Here is a 23,883-nt window from a genome sequence, read left to right on the forward strand (position 1 = left end):
TACATCATAAAAGGTAAAAGAAGATTTGAGGGCTTCCTCTACCTGAAATATACAATTCCTTAGATCTTGTTTTACATCTTTTATCTCTAAGGTGTCACATGGAGTGTAAAAAAATGTCTGAATTAGTATTCAATAGTGATGTCAAGCAGTCATCTCTCTGTCACAGTTACAAATGATGGCCTGCGCTGTGCCGCGGTCAGTTTTCTGTCTGTCACTTCTCTGTCAGGGGTTTAAGTGAACACATGGATGAGTGAGACATACAGTATTTGCCTCTACACCCAACATAGCAAAGAGTGACTCACATGTCACACCTACTTACATGAATCACCTCACTAGTTTGGTGTTTTAACATTATTTACATATAAAGGGTTTTGTTGTCATTGGTGGAAGAATGTAATGGATGTGTGAACTATGACAATGTCTCTGCCTCACTGATATATACATATCATACCCCTAGCTGTTTATTCTGTATATGACTTACTTTTTCCATTACTTGTTCTTTTGTATCTATTGGTTCATATTACATATAGCTTAGCTTATTCATATCTACCCCTTACTGTTTATATGTACACTACTCTGGACTTCACTGCTTTATGTACTCTGCAATGGCAGTTGAGTCTAATCTAATTAATCATATTTACTTTTTGTCAAACTCGCTCAGTCACATATTTGTGCAGTTGCTGCAACACCCAGTTGTTGTAATGTTTCCTAACACCATTGTTGTTTACATTGATGAAGAATGAAGAAACGGTGAACATATTTATTGTCTTCAAGATAGCTGAAGTTACATATACATGCATACATACATATAGGCAAACAAAAGCGTGTTATTAATTGCACATATGCCAAACACAAATGACTAACACCATAAGACTTTCATTAAATTACACGACACAAAGTGCTGCAATCAAATTAAAAACTAATCCACTGTGATTTATGACTACTGCAAAACGTACCACGAGGACACATTTGCACAGCAACACCAATTTGCCACCTCAGATGCATTTGTTAACATGAACACTTACAATCAGGTCCCCACAGAAGAGTAAAGATTGTGATTTTCCCATATGGCCCAGTACATAACTGTTAGGATATATGTTATTCTACATATAGCTTACATAAAGTTAAAAAATCTGTAAGTGCTGTTTGTTATATGAACATGCTCCTATTACCAGCTCTATTAGGATTTTTAGTGTCATATAAACTGATACTTTTTTTCAATATCATTTCTTATTAACCTCTGCATTGCCACACCTGCATGATTCTTCTGGTATGAACTGTAAAAATAGAGCCTATTTATTTGTTTTTGACAGATTAATTGCTAAAAGCAAAGCATGATACTGTCTATTGCATAAGCCCAGTATGTCAGGTTGGAAGAACAGAGAGAAGTCACATTAAATGTCTGTAGAAAATGTTTCACACTCACATTGCTATACTTGTCAAGATATTTATATGACCAAAAAAATATATATATCTCAACAACCTCACTTCTGACCATTTCAAATCACCACCAGTTCCACTACCTGCCCACTGTTCTTTTTTTCACAACTGTTCACTTGCTTTTATCCTCTCAGTCACTTTTCCTTTCATATTGTAACTTCTAAACAGTAACAAAAACAAAAAACGTCGTTAAAGTAATTCCTTAGAGGTTGGAAGGGGAGATGAAAGAGAGAGAGAGAGAGATATAAAGATTGAGTAAGAGCAAGAAAGAGAGAGGGAGTCTGTACAAGGAAACAGAAAACTGTAGGTTTTGGTTTCATTTGGCCTTCTCAGCTGCTGGAGCAACAGCAACTGGCTCTGTCTGGACCCCGGCATCTGTAGAGTTACGTTTCTGACCCTAAAATTTAAAGGGAGAAAAACATAAATGTTTGTTTATTATTATTTTGTTTTATTATTATTAATATTATTATTATTACAATATCTACTGTACTTATCTTTTCTTTAAATAGCTATGTCATCCATGCCAAATCTGAACTCATATCTAAACCATTAGATATTTATTTGCATTTGATTCAAGTTTCCTTTAAGCTCCAAGAATGCTTGATGTTGGGGTACAATTTCTAACTTGGTGTTTTTATTTTTTCCAAAAGTACCTCCATTTACCTACCATTTTCCTCTTTGTATTGTTTCATGAAACTGCATTGCTTGCAACACCCCATATATGTGTTTTGGTTCAAGTCAAATTTATTAACTGTAAGTTATTAAAGCCAAACCATGCTCAACAATTCACAGGATGTTTAACATGACGTGCACTGCACCCACAGAGAAATAGTGCACACGCCTTTAGTTACTTAATGAGTTTCTGCTGCCATCTGGTGGACATATAGGTGCAATATATTGTACTATGCAGAGCCACTCAAACTAACCCTGAATAAACAGTGGCAAAAGTGATGCACTCCTTACCAGAATTTTAAAGAACAGCTGGATGGAGTTCCTCTTCTCCAGTTTCTTGGGCACATTGGCTGCATCATCACCAGCTTGGGAGGCCACTGTAGCTGGTTTGCTATCTACAACCGCCTCTGATGACTTGGCTGCTGCTTTAGGTTCCTCCTTGGCTTTAACTGTCTGAGCTGCCTCTGCTGCTGCAGCTGGGGCAGGGGCAGCCTTCTTGGGATCAGCAGCCTGAAATTGTTGTGGTGCATAATGAAAAACTTAATTATTCCAGTCCCAGAGAAGCTGTGGATGCAGCATCTGTATCATTACACAACAATATCATATGTGCTCTACTCATTAGGCGCAGATGGACTTTGAGATGACATCAGATGTAAAATTTGAAGTGAGATGTACCAGCTGTTAGGATCCAGTGTGTCTTGTGACTGCAACATTATGAGAGATGATCATAAAAGCGCTGATCTGTGTTGTTAAGATCTTCAAATATAATAAATGGCGAAAAATACATCTGCCAAAAAACTTGTTTTAGCGCAGGTTTTAATACCAGATGTAACTGATGGAATTACTCTGGTTAATAATGTGTCTGTTTTCGAGAGGGACATTTACTGTATTTACCACTCCAGTTGTTCTCCTGAGGAGCCGAACTCCACTTGTGGAGGCTGCTTGGACTTTTGTTGTCATGTGGTCTAACAGTTCCTCAAATTCACATTAATCTGTTACTTTCTATTTAGGGATTCCATCACAATACATACATACAATTTTCTGATATTTTAAAGACTCATTGAGGCTCAAATGAATACTTACTTTAGGCTTGAAGAAAGACAGGAAGGGGGATTTTGAGGCTGTTTTCTTCTCTTCCTGAACAGGCGGTGGTGGTTCTGGCTTTGGAGCAGCCTCCAAGGTGCTGGTTTTTGAGGGATCCACCTTCTTTTATCAAAAAAGAAGAAAATACATCACATGAGCTATTTAAGAATTAAAAGCCTGACCATCATTGAAGCTGACAGAGTGAAGGGAGGAACTGCCACCTGTGAAGTGAAAGAGGTCAAAGGGGGAAGAACAATCCAGGATCAGAGCAGAAAAAGAGGCAGAGGAATCTAATAAGAACCTGTCCCTGTAAGAATAAAGAAGCCCACACCGTCATGCACAAAAGTAAAGAATGTTCTTGTCTCTAAAAGAGAGTGAGACAGGGAATGTTTCTCCAGTGAAGAGTGTCCTCCTATAGAGGAATAGTTCAGCACTTTGAGAAATATGCTAAATATTAAATCTAAAATAATGAAATATTTTTTTTCTTGCCAAGAGATGAAACAACTGATACCAATTTCATACCCATGAAATATGGTGAAATGGTTAGCTTAGCTTAGCAGAAAGAATGGAAACAGAGGGAAACAGCTACCGTGGCTCCGTCTGAAAGTCATGTAACCTTTGTGTTCAACATTTTATATCATGTTTGTTTAATCCATACCTATATAAAGTGGAAAGCAAAAACAAAAAGTAGTGGTTTTATGGGATGTACCTTGTTTTATTTTAATTAACATGTTAATTAGTGAGCTTTAGAGGTGCTAGTAGGTGGATTTTGTTACCCTTGGACACAGCCAAGCTATTTCTGCTATAGCTGTTTCCCCCTGATTCTTAAAGACGTATATAGTATAGTCTTTATGCTAAGCTGAACTAAGCTTACTTCATACTTAACGGACAGATATTAGAGTGGTATTGATCTGATCTACATGACTCTCTGCAATAAAGAGTATTTCTCAACATGTCGAACTCCTTTAATTTACCTCAGCTTCTACCACTGGCTGTGGTACCTCTTCCACCATCTGCGGGGAAGGAACAATTATTTGTTTTCCAATCAGTTCAAATGCTGTATGAAATGCATTCAATCACGGGCTGACTCATCTGTGTCACAATGTGAATTAATCAATGAAAACATGAAAAAAACAGCAGTTTTTTTTTTTTAAACAGCAAATGCCAAATTTCATGTGTGTTAACTGAAATGAATGAAAGATTATATTTGGTTCAACATGGTAATTGGTACATCTGGTATAACATCATGTCAGAGGCACCTGTAGAGTGAAGAGAATTAAGAATTAATATTCCTGAGCACTTCCTGCGGATTTACCTGCTCTTCTACAACTGCCTGTGCCACCTCCTCTGGCGTCTCATGAGGTTCAACATTATTTTCACTCTGAGTGGATGCAAATGAATCAGAATGTAAAATAAATAAATTAACCTATGCAATTTAGAACATGGAGATGTGATATAATCAGAGAAACAGAAGATTATTCCACTCCCTAAGAAAGACCCCAAGACTGAAAGCTCTCCTTTGATTTACCTGGACTTCTACGGGCACTGGTGTCTCCTGCAGAGAAAAACTACTTTTTTATTCTGAAGAGATGCAAATGAAGATGTGCGCATGAAATTGCTGTAATTTGCTGTGTATAGCACTGTATCTGTTATGAATATTCTTAAAAGATGATTCAAAGTATGATCCACTGTGCTAGTGAGAGATTTGCTGAAGTCCTGAGAGCTCAGAGTAGAATACATTAATATAACATTCCCTGAATGCAACTGAGAAGATTGAGCATTACTCTCTTGTTTACCTGCACTTGTACAACTGGTTGTACTTCTACCGCTGGCTGAGGTGCCTCCTTGATTGTCTGCAGGACAGTGAAGGAATTATTATTGTTAGTTTAAGCCAGCAAGACAGAAAGGAAATGTCCTTATAAAGAGAGGGAAGGCTTTAATGATAAAATGCTTAATATGTTAGTATGGCAATGAATGCGGACTAATGTGAACAGGTTAAAATTAATAGTTTCACATTTTGGGAAACATTTATGCAATTTCTTGTCAAGAGTTAGATGAAAAGATCAATACCACTCTTATGTCTGTGAGTGTGTAGTGTAAAGCTCAAGCCAAGAGGTGATTAGCTTAGCTTAGCATAAAGACTTGAAGCAGGGGGAAACAGCTAGCATTAACTGAACAGATTAAACCTGCAGTGAGCTGTAGGGGTGCTGGTACTGCATGCATATTTATGTATTTTGGCCAGAGCCAGGCTTGCTGTTTGACCTAGTTTCTAGTCTTTATGCTAAGCTAAGCTGAGTGTCTCCTGGCTCTGGCTTCATACAAGCGCACAGACAAAGGAGTGGTATTGTTCTCTTCTCTTCTAGACAAGTAAGCAATAAAGTGTTTTTCCTAAAATGTTGAGCAATTTCTTTTTGATTAAATGAATCACTAATGCTGTTTTAATGTTGGGAATATAATGCATCATGGAAATATGGACTGTGGTAGAAACAGTGGTGCTCATATGAGTCATTAAGGGAACCAAAGTCACACTAGTATTGCTCTAACTGAGACGTCACATTTTTTAAAGAGAACTACAGAAACCTGATTCTCCTTAATGAACTTCAATACCGGGCAAATACGTCTTTACATAATTGCTGCAAGGTCCACTTTGGAAACAGCAAATTGTTCAGTTTCTGCCACCTCCAGACAAATCAGCTCTTGTTCAGTTAGTAACAGGATGAGCCATGGTCAGTTTGAGAATATGATAATCTACTGTACCACTGCTGCAGTCTTGGCCGGTGCATTGGCTCCACTTGCTGAAGCACCTTTGCCTTTGGATGCCATGACACCTAGCAGTACCTCAAATTCACATACAGTATGTTTCACACTATGTTACAATCTGACACACTGTGGAACATCAACTCACTGAAGGTCTACCATCCCTTAAAATAATGATCTCATCTTACGGTCCGTACAGTTTGCTGTTTATTTACCTTTGAATGGAAGAATTTCCTCAGAGTATCTTTGGCTGATGTTCCTTTTGAGGGCCCGGGTTCCTTTGCAGCAGCTTTTGGTTCTTCTTTTGGTGTGGGTTTTACAGGTTTGGCAGCTGGCTCTCCTTTGATTTCCATTTTTGGTGGTTCTGGAGGAGGTGGTGGTGGGATAGACATTCCTTTGGGTGCTGCAGGCAGCTCAGATACTTGTGCAACCTATTTGAGAGAGCGTGTGTTAAAATAATAGTTTACAATGAAAAACCATAGGAAACTGTCCACACAGTCACCTTCAACAGCAAATACATTTTCAGACACAGTTTTAGGTGATGTGTGAAGATAAATGCAAAGCAAATTGAGTTTCCGTCTAATATAAACTATTAAAAATGTAATTAGTATGTAAAATCCAACATTAGAAAATAATGGGGCATTTATGGAAGCTAATTGAACCCAACTGTGTCCAGTAAATATATCTTTTCTAGTGAACTGCAAGATCTGTTATACAAATGAAAACACTTTATGGGCAGTGTGCTCACAGTAATAGTTGCTGCTGGTTGGGTCTCCTTCGGGGACTGTTTGGCAACAGAAAAAGGAAGCAGTTAGAGAGATAAAGTTAAACCGAAGCAAACAAATATCTGCAAAAAGCTTGTATACAGGTCCTCAAAATAATATATACTTTTTTGAAATCAGGCTTATCCTCAATTTGAGCAAAAATATATAGTCAACGGATGCCAGCTAGCCCTGAAAACCCTCTCTTTGCCCGTGGTCAATTTAGTCAAGTAGTTAGATAATCAACCCCTAACATTATTGTGTTCTCTGATACAGTTATATATATATATATATATATATATATATATATATATATATATATACAGTATATGTTATTAATTGAAAATGAATCAAACAAGAAAACTATTACAAACTGCTGTCATTTCTCATTTTAACACATTTTATGTGTGATGTAATACTTCATCAGCATCTGTTCACCTGATCTTTTGTGGCATCGGGAGTAGCTGTTTCCTTTTTGGTTGCTTTAGTGGGAGTCACCTGTGTGCAACAAGGGAAGAACAATGACCTGTCTTCAATAATGGTTATTCCTGCCACACAGAAATTAAGAGCAAAAACAAAGAGCCTATCCCTCAGATGTTAAATATGCATGCATTATGTTATTTCATATAGCTGACAATGACGCTGCAGTGCCAAAGCGTTCAGAATCAGCCTATACATAGCTGATGTAACAGGAACAGAAAAATAATTATTTCGATAAAACAGAAGCCCTTCATGAATGCAGACATAGGCCTTTATGATAAGCTAACTGAGGCACAGAGTGCACACTGAGGTCCCTGACAGAGCACATACAGTACATGCGCTGTCATTGTGACAGCCATTGTGCTCCGGAGATGGCGTAGGCCTGCCCTCGCTCTATCTTCACAAATCTCAACTTCCAACTGCACAGGCCTCCCTTGTGAGCTCACACTATGGGTTGAACAATAGGCCACCACATTCCCGCATGTTCAAAGACTTGATTAGCATGGGGCTAGGGCAATGGTAACTCTTTAAAACGGCATGAATCCAAAAGACAGCACGATGAAGAGGAAATACAATAGCTGCTTGTTGTAGCTTTTCCATCAGGTTCTGTCATAATGGCAGATTTTAGTTACGGATACTGTTACTGCCATAAAACGTCCTTTTTACATACCTCAACAAAGAAAATTAGGAATCACACACACACCAATTAAATTTAAACATCTCGAATCTATCGTTGAATTTATTATGACCAATTTCCACTTTATCAGGCAAGTTATGTCTTGGCTTCTTTAAGTAAAAATTAAAAGAGACATATTAGCTTAATTTTTTGTTGTTGGAGCAGCTGTTTGCCTTCAGTAATAGCTGGAGATAACAAGGGTGCATTTGTTTTTGCACTTTTAATTACAGCAACTCTTCAATAATTTTTCCCAAGCAGTCTAATTTTACAAGAGAAGCAATTAGAAACATTAAGTGAATGTAAACCACGCTTAATTTCTCAAATTATGTCACTTACTAGTGTTTTGAAGAAGTTCATAACTGGATTCTCTTCTGGGTTACTGTCTTCTTGGTTTTCCACAGGCTGACTGTTTCCGTTGTCAGTTTCAGGAGCTTTTTCTTCCTCTGGACCCGGGTCTAGAGTCACACTTTTTGGCTCCGTTAATGATTCAGATTCTTGCTTTAGGTTAGCTGTCTCCTATACACCATCACAAAGAATTGGCCTTTGAGAATTATGTTAGAGCAGCGGAGCTGATATGCAAGCAGTGAGTGTCTTAATCGCAGCATTGAGATGGGAGCACAATTCCAACCATGCCTCTGCCTACTCGGGGCATTGTCAACAATCACCCTTTTATTAATGTGTGTGTCCCACCCCTCACTCATTGATATTCAACAATGTGTGAGAGTTATGCCCTGAGAAATGTCAGGAAACTCAAATACCTTGCTGTGTCTTGATGGTGAGTATGAGTATGGTTTTTGGATCATTTTAGTGAATCTGTTCATTTCGTTTTTTCTTCAGTGTGGCCGGATTAAAATGTCATATTCTTTTTTTATTCTCTACTAAACACTGAGCAGAAATATGTGCAAAATCATGAAGACATTTTGTAGTGTTTTCATTTGTCATTTTATTGGAAAATGTTTCAATACTTTACAATGTGAGCTTTGTGGTGATGATATATACAAACAGAGGCACTTTGCATTATTATAAAACACACATAATGTTTCAATCCAATTGCAACTACTAACGCATACCATTAAACACATGATATCCTAAAGAGGTAGACCAATATATTTTAGAAACAAAAACAATGTTCATTCCACATTTTACTGCTGTTCTGTCTTTGGAGTCACGTGAATGGTGACATTAATACTGTATCCCAGCGAAGAGATATTTAACCCCCCAAGCCTATATGCTGATTCTAGAACAACTGATGTACAAGCTGACTGCAGCCTAACAAGTAAAGCTTCCATGTCTTCAATAATTTCTGCACTTTGCGTTGAATCTGTTGAGTTCACATTTGATTCGTGCTCTTCCTGCTCTCCCTCTGCGATGATCTCTGGAGCTACCAACTCTGAAGTCACAAGGTCACATCCAGTCGCAACATCTACCGTGATGTTTTCTTCTACAATGGTCTCGAGAACAACTTGAACACACTCTGCCACAGCCTCATATGAAGTGTCAATTTGACAATCTTCAGAGTTCTCCTCAATGGCAACTAAAACGTCTCTATAATTATGTGTTTCATGTGTGTCTTCTGTATCTTCATCCTCACGTGTCTCAAGGATTACCACCAGCACCAGTGGCTCAAGAAGGCTTGCACTCTCCTCCACAGGCTCCTCAGAAATGACAGGATTGAAATCAGTTGGTTCTTTCACAGCGACCACAGCTGTTCCTTTATTAGAATCTTCCAACAGCTCTTCAGATGGGACGACATTCTCCTCGACAAGTTCCTCTTGGACAAAAACGCAAGACTCAGACTCTTCTGTAGCACCCATTGGTGGTACATCAAATTCCTTTAATAAAGTCTTTATGGCTTCTTTATTCATCTCCTCAGCCAGTGCCTCAGGTTCAGCGATTTCAATCAGCACTACATCAGCTGACATGTCTCGTGCTCCGTCATCATGGTCTTCAGTAATTACTTCATCTACACTTTGGGCTGACGTGTTTACATCAGCAAAGTCGGTGGATTCAGAAACAGCTGCGAAAACCACCTCAATACAATCTGCCACCACTTTCGGAAGGCTGAAAGAGAACTCCAATGGCACAATTTCCTCTGCGACTATTTCACCGTCTATGATGGATTTGTTTGGGTCACATTCTGGTTTTGCGGCAATCTCTGGCTCCGTTTCTTTAACGTTTTCTCCCTCGGGAACGCAGTTTTTGATGTGGCTGATTTCAAAAATGTTAGTGACTTCCACCCGCTCCCTTGTTGTGTCCATTGGTGGTACATCAAATTCGTTTAATAAAGCCTCTATGACTTCTTCATTCATCTCCTCTGCCAGTGTCTTAATTGGCTCCTCTGCTATAGTAAGACTTGCTTCTCGATCTCCAGAAAGGGGTACAAAAGTTGTTGCAGAGATGACCTCTTCTCCCAGTAGGATGCCGTTATCCACTGCAGGCTCTTGAGGAGTGATGACACTAAGTTCCAATTCTTGAGAGAGGGCCTTAATTGCTGCCTCTGGTATTACCTCAGCATCGTCCTTGACAATGACGGGACTTGGTTCTGCTTCTTTAACGGTTTCTGGTCCAACATCAGCTCTCACATCTTCACTAACCTCAGCTTTCTCATCTGTAGTAATAACGTCTTCAGGCTTGACTTCATCATCAGGGAAATTTAAAGTATCTTCAATTAGTTCCTCAATGGTGATAAGCTCACTGGAAGGAGCCTCCACAATGATCATTTCTTCACTTATTCCTGCTACATCCTGGACGGCAACAGCATCATCAGCGGTGACCTCTTCATGGGCAGATTCCACCTTGACTGTAACTTCTGTCACAGGAGGGACAGAAAGGTTCTTCTACAGGCATGTCTTGGTATGCAGGTGTTGGATTTGGCTCCTCATGAACATGAACTGAGATTGTTTCCATCACCACAGTCACAGGTTTTTTGTCTAGGAAAGGAATGCCATGTGTTTCCCTGGCCTCGGGAGTGACAGCATTAGACTCAGGTTTAGCAGTTTCAATCAGCACTACATCAGGTGACATGTCTCTGGCTCCTTCACTATGGTCTTCAGTAATTACTTTATCTACACTTGGGTCCGGCGTGTTTACAGCAACAAAGTCGGTAGATTCAGGAACAGTAGTGAAAACCACCTCAATACAATCCGCCACTACTTTGGGAAGGCTGAAATGGACCTCCAATGGCACAGTTTTCTCTGCAACTACTCCACCGTCTATGATGGATTTGTTTGGGTCACATTCTGGTTCTGCAGCAATCTCTGGCTCCGTTTCTTTAACGTTTTCTCCCCCGGGAACGCAGTTTTTGATGTAGCTGATTTCAAAATTGTCAATAACTTCCACCCGCTCCGCTCTGAACACTAAATTCTCATACACACTGGTCTCCATGATGAACACCTCTTCGCTGATGATCCCAGATGTCTGGTTGTCTAAAGGTTCTTCATTGGCAGTCTCTTCCACAACCTCTTCAGCAATGACAACAGCAGATTCATTCAGTAAATCTTCTTCAGTTGCTGCTGCCTCCATCACGAATACCTCTTCCACTGGGCACTGAGTATTAGTGGTTGTAACGTCATCATCATAGCCGGTTTGCGTTGAAATATCTGTTTCAGTTTTTCTTTCCGTCTGCGTTGATATTTCAGCTTTTTGTTGCTCAGCGATGATCACGGTAGCAGCTTTGTCTCCACTTGAGCCAGACTCCTTTATTATGAAAATCAACATTTATGTTTAGATAAAATACAGCTGTTTTTTGTTGCTGGGACACATATGACAACCATGTGCTTTATCACACCGTGACTGAGAAAAATAAAAACCCCTCTACATTTTAATGCCATTTAGCACAACAGTCCTACGATTGATTACTGTGGTAATTCTTGAAGTAGCTACTTTTGTTGTTGTATTAACTGCATTATATTACAAGGTGTTTCTAGTTTTTTCTAGTCCATATATGTAAAGGAAAGGAACCTAAACAACAACTTAAGATTCTAAAGTAAGGTAGTATTTATTACAGGGCTGGTGTGCTGCAGTGCATTACATTGTACAGATGTTTGGGTTTTAATTTGGTCTCTCAGCGATGTAATTGTTTCATGATTACAGGAATTATATCTTTCTCTTTTTGCTATATGTTTTTGGAATGGTTTATGTACTGATAAGGAAATCTCATCTAAATCTAAGTGATTTCAGGCAGATTGTTTTAGAATTAGAGCAACACATTAAAGGATAAGACTGGCATTATACCTGCGTTACTGTCAACAAATCCCATAAAAAGAACCAAAAGCCTCAGTTCATTATTCCTCTTCTCAATAATATATAGATAAATAAAAAAAAAAAGGTTTGATAAGAGCGTGGTAGTTTTTAGCAAACATTGCCCATATTCATTATATTGAAGGAAATTGTGCAACAGTGTGGCTCACCTTCTATTTTGAATACCTTTTATTTATAATATTTATTTATTTGTAATATTTCAAGTAATATCAGACGTTGGTCTCACATGCAACACCTGTTGGTAGGATCAATTCATTGTTTTGTTTTTGTCTTTTCATGGGATTTGTTGACAATAATAAAAATTTTAGTATATTACCAGACTTATCTTTTATAAATGAACATGAAAAGCTTACTCACCGGCTGTGCATCAGTGGCAGGGACACTTACATCCGTTTGATCTTCATTTGAGGTCTCATTTTCTTTAACGCTCTCAACATCGGCTGGGGGTTCTGCTTTCTTTTTGAACATTTTGCCAAACAGAGGAGCTTTTTCTCCTTTACTTTTCTTGACCTCTTCCTTCTGGACGTCGGCTTCAAGGATTTCAGTAATAACTGGAGCATCCACATGTTTACTGTCGGATTCAACTATCACATATTCACGCTCAGTCGATTCTGTGGCAAGGTTTAAATTGAGGGGCCCGCCATTTTTCTGGACTACCGTCTCACCATTAACTGCAAAAAAAAAGAAGAATCCATTATTAAAATGTAAACAAAGTGCCCCATGCACCATAAAATTTGAATCTGCAATCACCAAACTGACTGACAGCTCTTATTACACAAACAGATAAAATTGCTGTTGTTTTGAATTGCTAGTTTTCATCTATAGGTCAAATTATATAGGTATATATTCTTTATATTGTAAAAATGCATCTGGTTGTAACTTTAAATAAGATCTGATTTCTGTAATGTGAAGTCTGTGTTGCAATAATTGATCTTATCTAATAACTTATGTGAGACCGATCAATATGCCTTTCCAAAGAAGTTCACAGATGTCACTACTACTGGATATCAATGCTGATTTGAATGTTTAGGTCTTTCTACTTGTGCAATGCTCCATGAAGTAAACATGGGCAAGTCAATCCGAGAAAGTAATATTATCTGTATCACCAGCGTCAACACTAGCGCTAAGACAAACTGAAGCGTCAGTGGGAATCTTCCACCATTATTTTCACTGCATGAAAGGAGACAAACCACACCATGACAGGTCAAATAGTTGCTCCTTTTCAATGTCCGAGACTACGCCTATAGTTTACACTGGAAGACTCAAGACATAGTCCAGCTGGGAGTCACAGTGTTTACAGAGCTTTGGAAGAGTCCAAAGGACTGATCCAACATAGATTAACAAAGATCAGCTGATTTTGTCTGGCAGCGACTGATGTACAATATTTTCCCATACAGCAGGAAACAATAAAACAAAGTAAAGAAGAGTAAAAATAGGTCAAATCATCCTCAGATTCTCTAGATTTGGAGAAAAGAATTTCATGGTGACACTGTGTCTCTATTAATTTGCGTTGGCAATTCTACATCACATATTACCACCATGTTATTTTACAATTAAGTCATTTTTCCCTGTTATTTATCTTAATAAGAAGAAGTGAAAAAATTGCACTCACTACCAATCTCCAGCCCATTAGATGTGATGCTTTCAGTGATGCCATTCACTGATCCATTTTCATGCTTCTCAGGAATTTTCCCATTCTATAAAAGATAATAAGGGAATATTAGTCTACTTTGGCTCCACAGTTTCCAAGAAATTACAGATAGTTACACGTCAACAGACACACTGTAAACAGAACAATCCAGCATTTTGAAAAGAAGCAAGAAACAACAAATGTCTACTTTTCCATGTGCATCTTACCATTGATTCAGAGGCAGCAAAGTTATGCACACGACAGGTATAGCGTTACAGGTTTCTTAAATTTGTATAATTTGATTTTACCTGGGTTAGCTCTTTGCTTTTGGAATTCTCGTTTCCCATTTTTCCCAGTTGAAATCTACAGGCACAATCAAATATTTAAAAAAAACAACAGAAATACAGTTTGGTTAAGTTACATAAACAAGCACAGACACTCTCCAAATAATGACTAACTTATTTAAAATGATCACAAACTTGAAGGAACTGCAGTATCATTCAAATATCTTACCTTGTTACACTTCTCCAAGTCAACCAAGTGATAATCTCCTTAAGAAAAAAAAATTTGGAAAGTGTCTGTCACTGTGTCAGAGAGGTGTATTTGCTGCTCCTGCCCGACTGTGCATATAGGCTATTGTTAACAGGGTATTTTATGTGTGCTTTAAAATGGGTGTGACTGTTTTTAAGTAATCAATTGGATTTCCTCCAGTGAAAAGCCCGCCATCCGCCCAACAGAGTGTTGGTGCTTATTAGTAAAGGCACATGATTAGCTCATAGTAATCTCTCTGTGAAATCTCTGAAAATAGCCCGACAACATCAGAAAGAGGTTAAACTTGCTGACACTATGATAAGGTAGTGCAGGGCAACAATGTTGACGAATGTAGCTGGGATGAGACATGGATGTATCAAGAAACAGGATGTGTATTAAGGATATTGGCCAAGTGCACTTCCACACTATCAAAACAAATATAAATATGTTTGCACTTGCAACCCTGTTGTATTAACATGCTTATTTTGGTTCTGGGAAAGAAAAAAAGAGAATAAAGAAGAAAAAAACATAGCATGTTATCATTTAGGTCATTCTGATTAGGATTTTTTTAAAGATTTAGATTTCAGGTTTGTTTGTAATAAGACAATTTTAGAAAAATGACATGTGCCTTAAAATATTAACTGTATTGCTTTGATATTATTTATAAAGTTGTAAAGAGCAAGTATCTGCTTCACTATCACAGTTAATCAAGACATACAAAGAGCTCTGTAATGAAATCATCTCTCTTTAAAGACTTCCACATAGTCATGTTTACGTGTCTCTGAGGGCCCGTCAATGCGTCAATACACATTGGTCAATCTAAGAGACGTTCAGGGATCAAAGACAAACTGACTTTAGTTCATCAACTGATTTCTTCCTTCTTTTATTATTCTCATCTTTATGTTTTGTTTGGTGCTTTTGAGAGTAAATGTGCCACGATCATTTTGATAAAAGCTCCTTAAAACTCATTCATTTTATTCTTTACAACCTCTAAGAATTCAAGCCTCTTTATGCAAATCAGTCAAAGTGTCTGACAGTGTTTTACCACAAACAACTGCAAAGTAAAACCGTGTTTAAAAACTTAAAATGTGCAGTATTTATTGAATTTATTATGACAAGGCTTGGAATGCATGAGCACAATGTCCCAATTGTAGCCTATAGCCTGCACATTGAGGTGGGAGTCGGATTCCCCTGTCTGGATTGTGCACTTCTGACTTCATGCAAGGCTTGCAGCTGAGAGACCTCAAGCAAACTCTTTATGGTGTACCAACGCATGGCGGCCCACTAGTTTTATTAATGGCACGGCCCTTACAAAAACTGGCTTTAAGACTAGCTGGAAGAAACTGTGCATCAGGAAAAATTTAAAGATTATTTGTCAATATACTGGCCATTTGCAAAGGCTGTGTAGCAGTACTTATCTATCTCTGATGCGGCACACTTTCTTTGATTCACTGACATCTTCTGCAGCTGTAGTTTGAATTGGATTATTAGTGCTCTAGCTTTGCAGATGTATGTAAATATTTGAACTTGGGTGCAGTTACTGTTTGCTGGTGAAATATTTACAGAGCAGCAGTTCCGGTTTGATATAATGAGTAAGCAGTTTGACATAGTGGAACCAAGTGTGCACATTTTCTTCAGATAAATTAATAAAATCATGGCGAAATAGATCAAATGTGAGTGTTTAGCTGTACGCTCAGAGACACGTTTGATGCCATTTTACATTACCTTGCTTTAAAAAACTGTGTGGTCGAAGGTACAACGGGAATATGCTACTAAATCTACAAAAAAAAAAAAAGGCAAATGAAACATTTTACTGCCCTTTTTTGACTGCCACACGCCAGGGTTTCCACCCCCGCTAGGTGGCGGTAGAGCTATATCCTTCTGTTGAGTAACTCCGCCTTTGTGCAGTCGAGGAAGCCAAGATGGCAGCCACCATGAAGGGACCTGTAGTAAGTGGAAATTAAAAGAAACTCTGTTTTGATTTCGAGGCTCTACATTGCTGTTCAATCAGGATATCTTCATAAAAAAACAACCGAGCTGCGTGCGGAGGGGGGGAAAAACAACCAGGCTATCATTACTGCAGCTCCGTGATATTTAAAGTCTGGGTCACACCCTCGTGTAGCTGATAGCAGTTAGCTCACAATGTAGCGTTATATGTCTCCTGTGACAGAGACACCCGAGACTGTACCGGCCTAATGAGGCTGATAACTGATCGAACAGAGGCGGTGGTAATCGATAACGGTGGCAGGACACTGTCCGCTACAGCTGCTGTTAGTGAGACAACAGTGTTTGCTGCTATGTGCGGTGTAACTGCTGGTGAACCCAGATGTGTTGACTCTGTCTCTCTGTCTCTCTGTCTCTCTCTCTGTCTGTCTGTCTGTCTGTCTGTCTCTCTGTCTGTCTCTCTGTCTGTCTGCAGGCTGTTGAAGACGTCAATGTCACATTTGAAGACCAACAGAAGATCAATAAATTCGCCAGGAACACGAGTCGGATGACGGAGCTGAAAAATGAGATCGAGTCAAAGAAAGTAAGTTGTGTGCACATTTTGAGGTGTTTTGTTCATAATCATATGGGAAAAGTGTGTGTGTGTGTGTGTGTGTGTGTGTGTGTGTCCCCCCCCCCCCCCCACACACACACACACACACACACACACACACACACACACAATAGATGCAGATTAAAGTCAATGCTCAAACAATCAATAAAAACCCGCCTGCCCCATTTCTTCCTTTTGTTGTTCCAACTTCCCCAAAAAAAAAAGTTCAGTATTGTATTCCTCTTTTTCCTGTGGACCCCCCCTACAATCCACTCAAGTATCAACTCTTAATATTTGGTTGGATTAGTTTAGTAACACCTACCCAGTCTACGGCCCTCTTACATTAACAGGGTACAATTCAGACACACGCTTTGAAGACGACCATTATGTTGATTCAGCATTTACTGATCCTGATGAGTCACAGTTGAGTGTGCTCTGAAGGGCAGTGCAGCTGTTCAATTATTCTCACTAAACTGTTAACAGCCCTGATAGAGACTCTATAATGGTCCGCTGATGTCTCCGGACAGAAATCGCTGCAGAACTTACAGGATGCCAGCGATGACCTCATGATGTTCGATGACGACGCTCTATTGATCCCTTATCAAATTGGCGACGTCTTCATCAGTCACACCCAGGAAGAAACACAAGAGATGCTGGAGGCTGCAAAGGTAAGTTTCTTCATCCCTTTTTTTTTCCTACTCTGTAATCATCAGACCAAAATGGCTGTAAAAATGACAGTAAACACTATTATTAGTTCACTCGTATTATTAAATGATCAGCTCCTTCTCATTCAAAAGTACAATATGTCATTTGTATTGCTTTGGGGACTCTCACCTCCAAACAATAACAAACAAAGTTGTGAAATAGTGTGGGCTCATGGGAATTGTTGTCTTTACCATCACTGCAGTCAGCTTCTCCCAGTTACGATTCCTTCAGTGTTCGTTGTTCTGCCGGGAGCCGAATTATCTTTCTATTAAGTTATATTGACTTTATTTTTGCACAAATTCCTGTGCCTGGTGTAACAGTATAACCTGATAGAAAACACAGTTTCTGGCCCTCATTAATCAGTGAAACTGAGATATATGTCTGACTATCGTATGAGATTTTTCCCTGTCACGCTTTGTTTTTAAGCTGAAGGACTGAATTGCATTGAAAATAACTTGATTTCGTTGCAAAGTCCTGAAAGGTTTTCACATGATTCACGCACCCGTCTACCCACATTTTTCATACATGGGCTTTCGTAGAGAGAAAGTCAGAGTGATCCAAAAGAAATTTGGATGTGTAGTTGGAAATAAAATAGTTAACGTGTGCACAGAACTCAAAACGTACCCAAACTCTCACTGAGTGCATGCGTTCACAAATGTGGTTAGTGCCCATTAATTTATAGTGACTGCTGAAATGTAAATCACAAATGCACAAAGAATAAAGAGTCAGAGTCAGCTAATGGGTCCGCTACAGCTGCTTGACTGGGGGACGTAACACAAGCCCCCCCTTCCTAGCTGCCTGATTTGACAGGAAATGCATATGTGTGGCAGGAAATAGCACTTCACCTCGACTTTAAGACATAGTTTAAACATAATGGGAAGATGCTTCTTCACTTTCTTGCTGAGTGTTAGACGGGAAGGTCATTACCAAGCTATGGCTGGCTTAGCGTAACATAAAGGCAAGAAAGGGGGGGGTGTAACAAAGTAACAAAATCAGCCTACTGCTCTAAAGTCCCCCTTCCCCCCCCTCCCAGGCCGGCTGTGTCTCAAGGCGTTGTTCAGCCAGATGGCAGTTGCCACTAAGGTGCGCTTGAGATCTCCCTTGGTGCACCTTTTGGGAGAAGCGCTGGGCAGTGTAAGGGCCTCATGGCTGCGAAAACCAGAGAGATAGCAGTCATTGACCCAGAGGGACTTTAGATTAGAGCGTGACCTCCCCTCTGTTACTTTCAGGATCTTTCTGTTTGTCCTTGTGTTAGCTTCGGTTTCATCACACGAGAGGCGCAGGCCGGCACTGATTGATGTGGAGCAGTCTGCTACACACACAGAATCACAAATATGAGAACAGCTCCCTTTATTCAGCTCCTAATATCTGCTGATTACAATTTAGAGCACTTTTATATACATACTAATTGTATGGGGGTTTTTTTTTCTCATCATATTTTCTCTTCCTGCCTTCAGAATGTGTTTTTACTGACTCAACTTCTAGGAGCAATTTATCAAAACCGATTTATGGAAATGTCTTAAACACATTGTTGATTGTGGGGGAAATTGTAGTGGTTGGCATGTAATTGGAGTTTCGTGTTTTGTAATCAGGAAGCACTGGAGCAGGAGGTCAAAGCCCTTGAGGAACGTGTGTCAGCGATACAGCAAGTGTTGGGGGATCTAAAGGTCCAGCTCTATGCCAAGTTTGGTAACAACATTAACCTGGAGGCAGATGAAAGCTGAGCAGTGAAATGGACATTGACAGCTGCCCCAACGTGGACTTTCTCATGCAGCTCTCGCATCAGTTCCACAGAGCATTTGCCAAACAAAACATCAAGTAGGACTCGGCATGAACAGCTTAGATTTGTAGCTTCTGGGTTTTGTTTACACACATGATGTATGCGTCTTCAGTTTAGGTTTGGAAAACAAGTTCACAAGGACGACAAAGGTAAAGATATGGAGATAAAATAAATGCACATCATTTCTAATGATTTTTTAATTGGTCCCTTATTTAATGCTCGTGTGTATTTTACTCCGTTGATCAAACTGAAGTGAAAAAAGAGGAACAAAGCAGCTGTGAAGTATTTTACTAGAAAGTTTTTCATTTTTGTGAATTCTGTGTTTGACTACCCTAAAGGTAAGACAAAATTAACAAAATGTCTCTTTGACACATTAGTGTACTGTGCTGTCTCTGCATTAATGAATGAAAAGTGAAGTCCTTAAAAGTGTTCAAGTTTCCACGTCAAATTAAGTCCATTAAATTAGTACCACCTGTTACTGATCTACACATTTGTTGTCTTTTACAAACTGCAATGAAATGAAAAGGTAAACTATTATAAGCCAATGAATCGTCAATCAAAAGTGACACACTGAGCTAACGTGCATCCAAGATTTTTAGAGGCTAGAGGTATGTCTTCTTAATCTGTGGCCAGACGTTGAAGCCTAGCCAGTAAGTCCACAGAACTGTCTAAACCTCAGAGACAGAAGACTTTTTAATGTCTGTCTTTTGATCATATGTGGGTGGTTGTGGTGGTCTTTCTAGAGGGTTGACAGTCAGTGTAGTTCCACCGGGTTTTACTTTGCTGTGTATTAGCATTCTGAAATTCATTGCTGTCCACATGTATTTGCTTTAATTGGCTATAGCAAATGCAAAGTTTACCTGCAAGTGTTTCTTAGCCCCAAAAGAAAGACTTTTATTTGACTAAATAAATCAGCAGTGCACTTCCTGGAGGTCTCCCCACACAGTTCTTATTGTGACTGATCATTCATCTACTTAAACAAGTCCTCACATGGATTAGATATACTGATGATTAGGGGAGTTGCCAGATTAAAGTAATCTTTAATGGTAAAGTTGTGAAACAAAGGGAGGAAAACAACTTCCTTTCCTTACTTTAGATAGAAAATGATCAGGGCTTGTGATTCTTAAAGCATAAATACATACAGTATATGAATATTGGTGAACTCAAAATGCATACAGCAACACATTGATCAGAAAACAAATGGGCTTATGGAGTCCTATTCCAAAAATAAAATATAACGCTACTAAAATTAGATTCAGTCAAAGAAAAAACAGGGAGTTTAGTGCCTTGAGGCAAAAATAGGAATAAGTCATAACCAATAATACACATATTCATTAAAAATAAGCTATTAGACCAGTGAATTACAGTTTAATGCAGTACAGCTGCTAGGAAAGACACCAGAAAGAGAAGGAAACAATATACAGAATTCAAGTAGTCAGGCCCATGAATTATACCGGTCAGCCATAACATTATGAGCACTGACAGGTGGAGTGAATAATAATATAATATCTGGTTATCATGGCTCCTGTCAGTGGGTGTGATATATTAGGCAGCAAGTGAACATTTTGTCCTCAAGTTGATGTGTTAGAAGCAGGAAAAATGGGCAGCCTGAGCATGTGAGCGACTTTGACAGGGGTCACATTGTGATGGCTAGACGACTGGGTCAGAGCATCTCCAAAACTGCAGCTCTTGTGGGGGGGTTCCCGGTCTGCAGAGGTCAGTACCTATCAAAAGTGGTCCATGGAAGGAAAAGCAGTGACCCGGAGACAGGAACATGGGAGGCCAAGGCTAACTGATACACGTGGGGACGAACAGACGAGCTACTGCAGCTCAAACTGCTGAAACAGTTAATGCTGGTTCTGATAGAAAGGTGTCAGAACACACAGTGCATCACAGTTTGTTGGTATGGGGCTGCATAAACACAAAGTGTGTAATAGAGGAAGACTTGCAATATGATGGCACCTAATTCATATAGATATACATATATATATATATTCACATAGATCCCTTATATGTGATACAGAAATGACAGTCTAAATATTGCAAGATGCAAATCACATCCACATCTGTGAGGACTATTGAATGTGTCTGTAAAAATTATACACCAGATGGATAAAATATGTATAATTTATTACAAAAATGACTGTTGCAGAAATTCAGCAAATGAATCCATGAATCAAAATAAGTTAAATATTTTACGACTCAAAAGAATGAATTTAGGTGAAATCCTAGTCCATTTTGTCGTCTGAATATCTTTGCTTCATTTTCCCAGATAACTCTCTCTATCCGCTGGATGGTTTTTGGCTCCCACAAATATCAACAATGCACAAACCTCATTAAATTGTGCCCTCAAGTGTGGCCCGCATGAGCTAATAAAATATCTGAAAAAAAAAGGAGATGGAGAGCTTGAAGTTATAGCAGACACCTCTGGAGGATCAAGATCTCAATTAACAAGTTTCTCCTCCCGATAGGTTTCCTGCTGAACATTCATAGCTATGATTAAGAGGAACTCCACCCACACAGGCTTGTCTTTATGCACAGCTTGTTAAACCCCCAGCTCAGAGGAACACACATGGAAATGACTGGACTTATTTCCCAGATGGCCTTGTTTACTCTCTGCCCCCTCTCTCTCTCTCTCTCTCTCTCTCTCTCTCTCTCTCTCTCTCTCTCTCTCTCTCTCTCTCTCTCTCTCTTCCTCTCTTCCTCTGTCTGTTCATTTCTATCTGTCCTCTCACTCCCCTGCTTCCTCTCTAATGACACAGATGTTGATATCTATCAACTGTGCAGTTGTAGTGAACATTAAGAAGTCTCTGATAGATTTTGAATTGGTATGAGTTCCAGTGAAGCAGCCAGTCTCACTAAATTGTCGCATATGTTGGGATGCAGTGTGCCAGAATTGGATGATTCATTGATTAGTGTTTTCCGTCAATTACAGCGGTAGAAAAGGTTTATTAATTAGACTAAAATATGACAGGAACACGATCTGAAGATGTGTCAAAATAAAGTACATATATGTGATATCCTTGGTTCTTTTAAGCTCAGGCTGTCTGCAGTAATAGCAGAAACAGACCAGAAGGTGTCTCTGTCTCCCCAGTAATTTCACAGAGAAATGAACTGGTATCATGACAACCTCTTTCAGTTTATTGGATATAGCAGCACATTGTAAATATTGTGTTAACATGACAAACATGTTTTAGGCATCATGGGTCTGGAAGAAGAAATATAAATGAGATGTAGAGGAAATAACAGAAATATCCAAAGGAATACTTAGAGGATGTTTTGTTGATAAGTGTCATCTTTAACTCAGATTTCATATTTTGGGCTCTATAGGTTCAAAGTGTGATATGCTAGGATCATCTTTTGATTCCCCCCCCTTTCTCAATACAGCACAATCTAGCAGTGCAAGATCTGCCTGTAGCCGGCATCTTCCACAAAGACTTTGTGCACACTTCATCATTTTCTGCACTGGTGCTACAGTGAAAAATTGTGTTTGCTCACTGTCTCTGTATGTTAGCTTAAATGTCAGGAGAGTCAGGCCAGACGGTTTGAAAAATCCATAGTAGCTACAGTCATTCTTCATCACTTACAGCTGTTCTGTCTCAGCCAGCTTTTATTCATTACAAGTGAGCAGCAATCTTACTACTCCACTGAAAGCACATTGCAACATGCTGCCTGTCAAAGGCCATGCAGTTCACACCGAGGCCATTAAGATTTGTATTTTAGCAAAATAAAAAAAACCTTGCAGACAGCATATTGTTCTTTTGTCCGTTTTGCCACACTTTGCTTTAAGGAAACTAGAATTATGTTCTTGTTATTTTCTGCCTTCATTGAACAGCTCAGTGTAAAGGCTGACATGAGGTAAGGGAGGAAGGTGACATGCAACAAAGACTGTCTGATTAGAAATGATGTGGTCCTGAATATAGATGAAATGATTTGACAACTCATCGATCAGCAGGAAATGAATCAACAACTATTCTGACAATCAGTTGAAGCTTTTCTCTGTTTTGTATTAAATTCAGTTTTGTTTGTGTAGCACCAAATTATAACAGTTCCCACCACGAGCAAGCACTTGGCAACAGTGGCAAGGAAAAACTTCCCTGGTTTTGGCCGCCTGCCCATCGACCGGTTGGAGTTATCCTCCTCTGCCTTCTTGCAGCTCAGTCTGTAGGTCTTCTCATCCATCCATCATCGGTATTTGCGTACAATTTGTGCCAGAGGTGATTATTATTCACCAGTATCCTAGTTGGAAATAACCAATAAATCATTTAGCCAGCACAAATTGATACAACGCAGCAGATAAACCTCAGCCACTGATATCCATGAATGCCATCTTTTTGTCAATAAGCCGAATATTGGCTGATACCAATGTTCGGCCGATAAATCTGTGCATCCCTTCGTTATTTTTTGGTATTTTCTGACATTTATTAGAACAATCCAGTCTGGGACCGCAGGGCCACCAGGTTGCCCCTGTCAAATAGACTTGAAAACCCAACTGAGTGTCTGAGTGATGGAACAGGATATGAGGATCTTTAGCCTTGACAGCTGTAGTGCAACACATTATGAGAGAATGTC

At 39.2% G+C, this 23,883-nt stretch overlaps 2 protein-coding genes across 12 annotated transcripts; one reads left to right on the top strand and one right to left on the bottom strand.

Annotated features, from left to right (window-relative positions):
* Positions 1 to 746: 746 nt before the first annotated feature.
* On the bottom strand, positions 747 to 14,639 carry bcas1 (brain enriched myelin associated protein 1). Of its 11 annotated transcripts, XM_051425220.1 has the most exons (16): positions 14,273 to 14,605; positions 14,068 to 14,122; positions 13,742 to 13,826; positions 12,487 to 12,800; positions 8,206 to 8,385; positions 7,152 to 7,211; positions 6,701 to 6,736; positions 6,168 to 6,383; positions 4,992 to 5,048; positions 4,724 to 4,750; positions 4,511 to 4,576; positions 4,170 to 4,208; positions 3,196 to 3,318; positions 3,007 to 3,087; positions 2,404 to 2,622; positions 747 to 1,837 (listed from the first exon to the last, which is right to left on the bottom strand). In XM_051425220.1, the coding sequence occupies exons 2-16, from the start codon at positions 14,104 to 14,106 to the stop codon at positions 1,757 to 1,759; spliced, it is 1,623 nt and encodes a 540-aa protein (XP_051281180.1). In that variant the 5' UTR covers positions 14,107 to 14,122; positions 14,273 to 14,605; the 3' UTR covers positions 747 to 1,756. The 11 variants fall into 11 exon arrangements, with proteins under 11 accessions (XP_051281180.1, XP_051281181.1, XP_051281183.1 ...); XM_051425221.1 differs by lacking the exon at positions 6,701 to 6,736 and having other exon boundaries at positions 14,273 to 14,609; XM_051425223.1 differs by lacking the exon at positions 4,511 to 4,576.
* Positions 14,640 to 16,131: 1,492 nt separating this feature from the next.
* On the top strand, positions 16,132 to 19,789 carry pfdn4 (prefoldin subunit 4). Its single transcript, XM_051425231.1, has 4 exons — positions 16,132 to 16,239; positions 16,710 to 16,817; positions 17,354 to 17,494; positions 19,124 to 19,789. The coding sequence occupies exons 1-4, from the start codon at positions 16,213 to 16,215 to the stop codon at positions 19,253 to 19,255; spliced, it is 408 nt and encodes a 135-aa protein (XP_051281191.1). The 5' UTR covers positions 16,132 to 16,212; the 3' UTR covers positions 19,256 to 19,789.
* Positions 19,790 to 23,883: the final 4,094 nt, after the last annotated feature.

This window comes from Dicentrarchus labrax, unplaced genomic scaffold (assembly GCF_905237075.1).
Source record: "Dicentrarchus labrax unplaced genomic scaffold, dlabrax2021, whole genome shotgun sequence".
NCBI classification, from domain to species: domain Eukaryota; kingdom Metazoa; phylum Chordata; class Actinopteri; family Moronidae; genus Dicentrarchus; species Dicentrarchus labrax.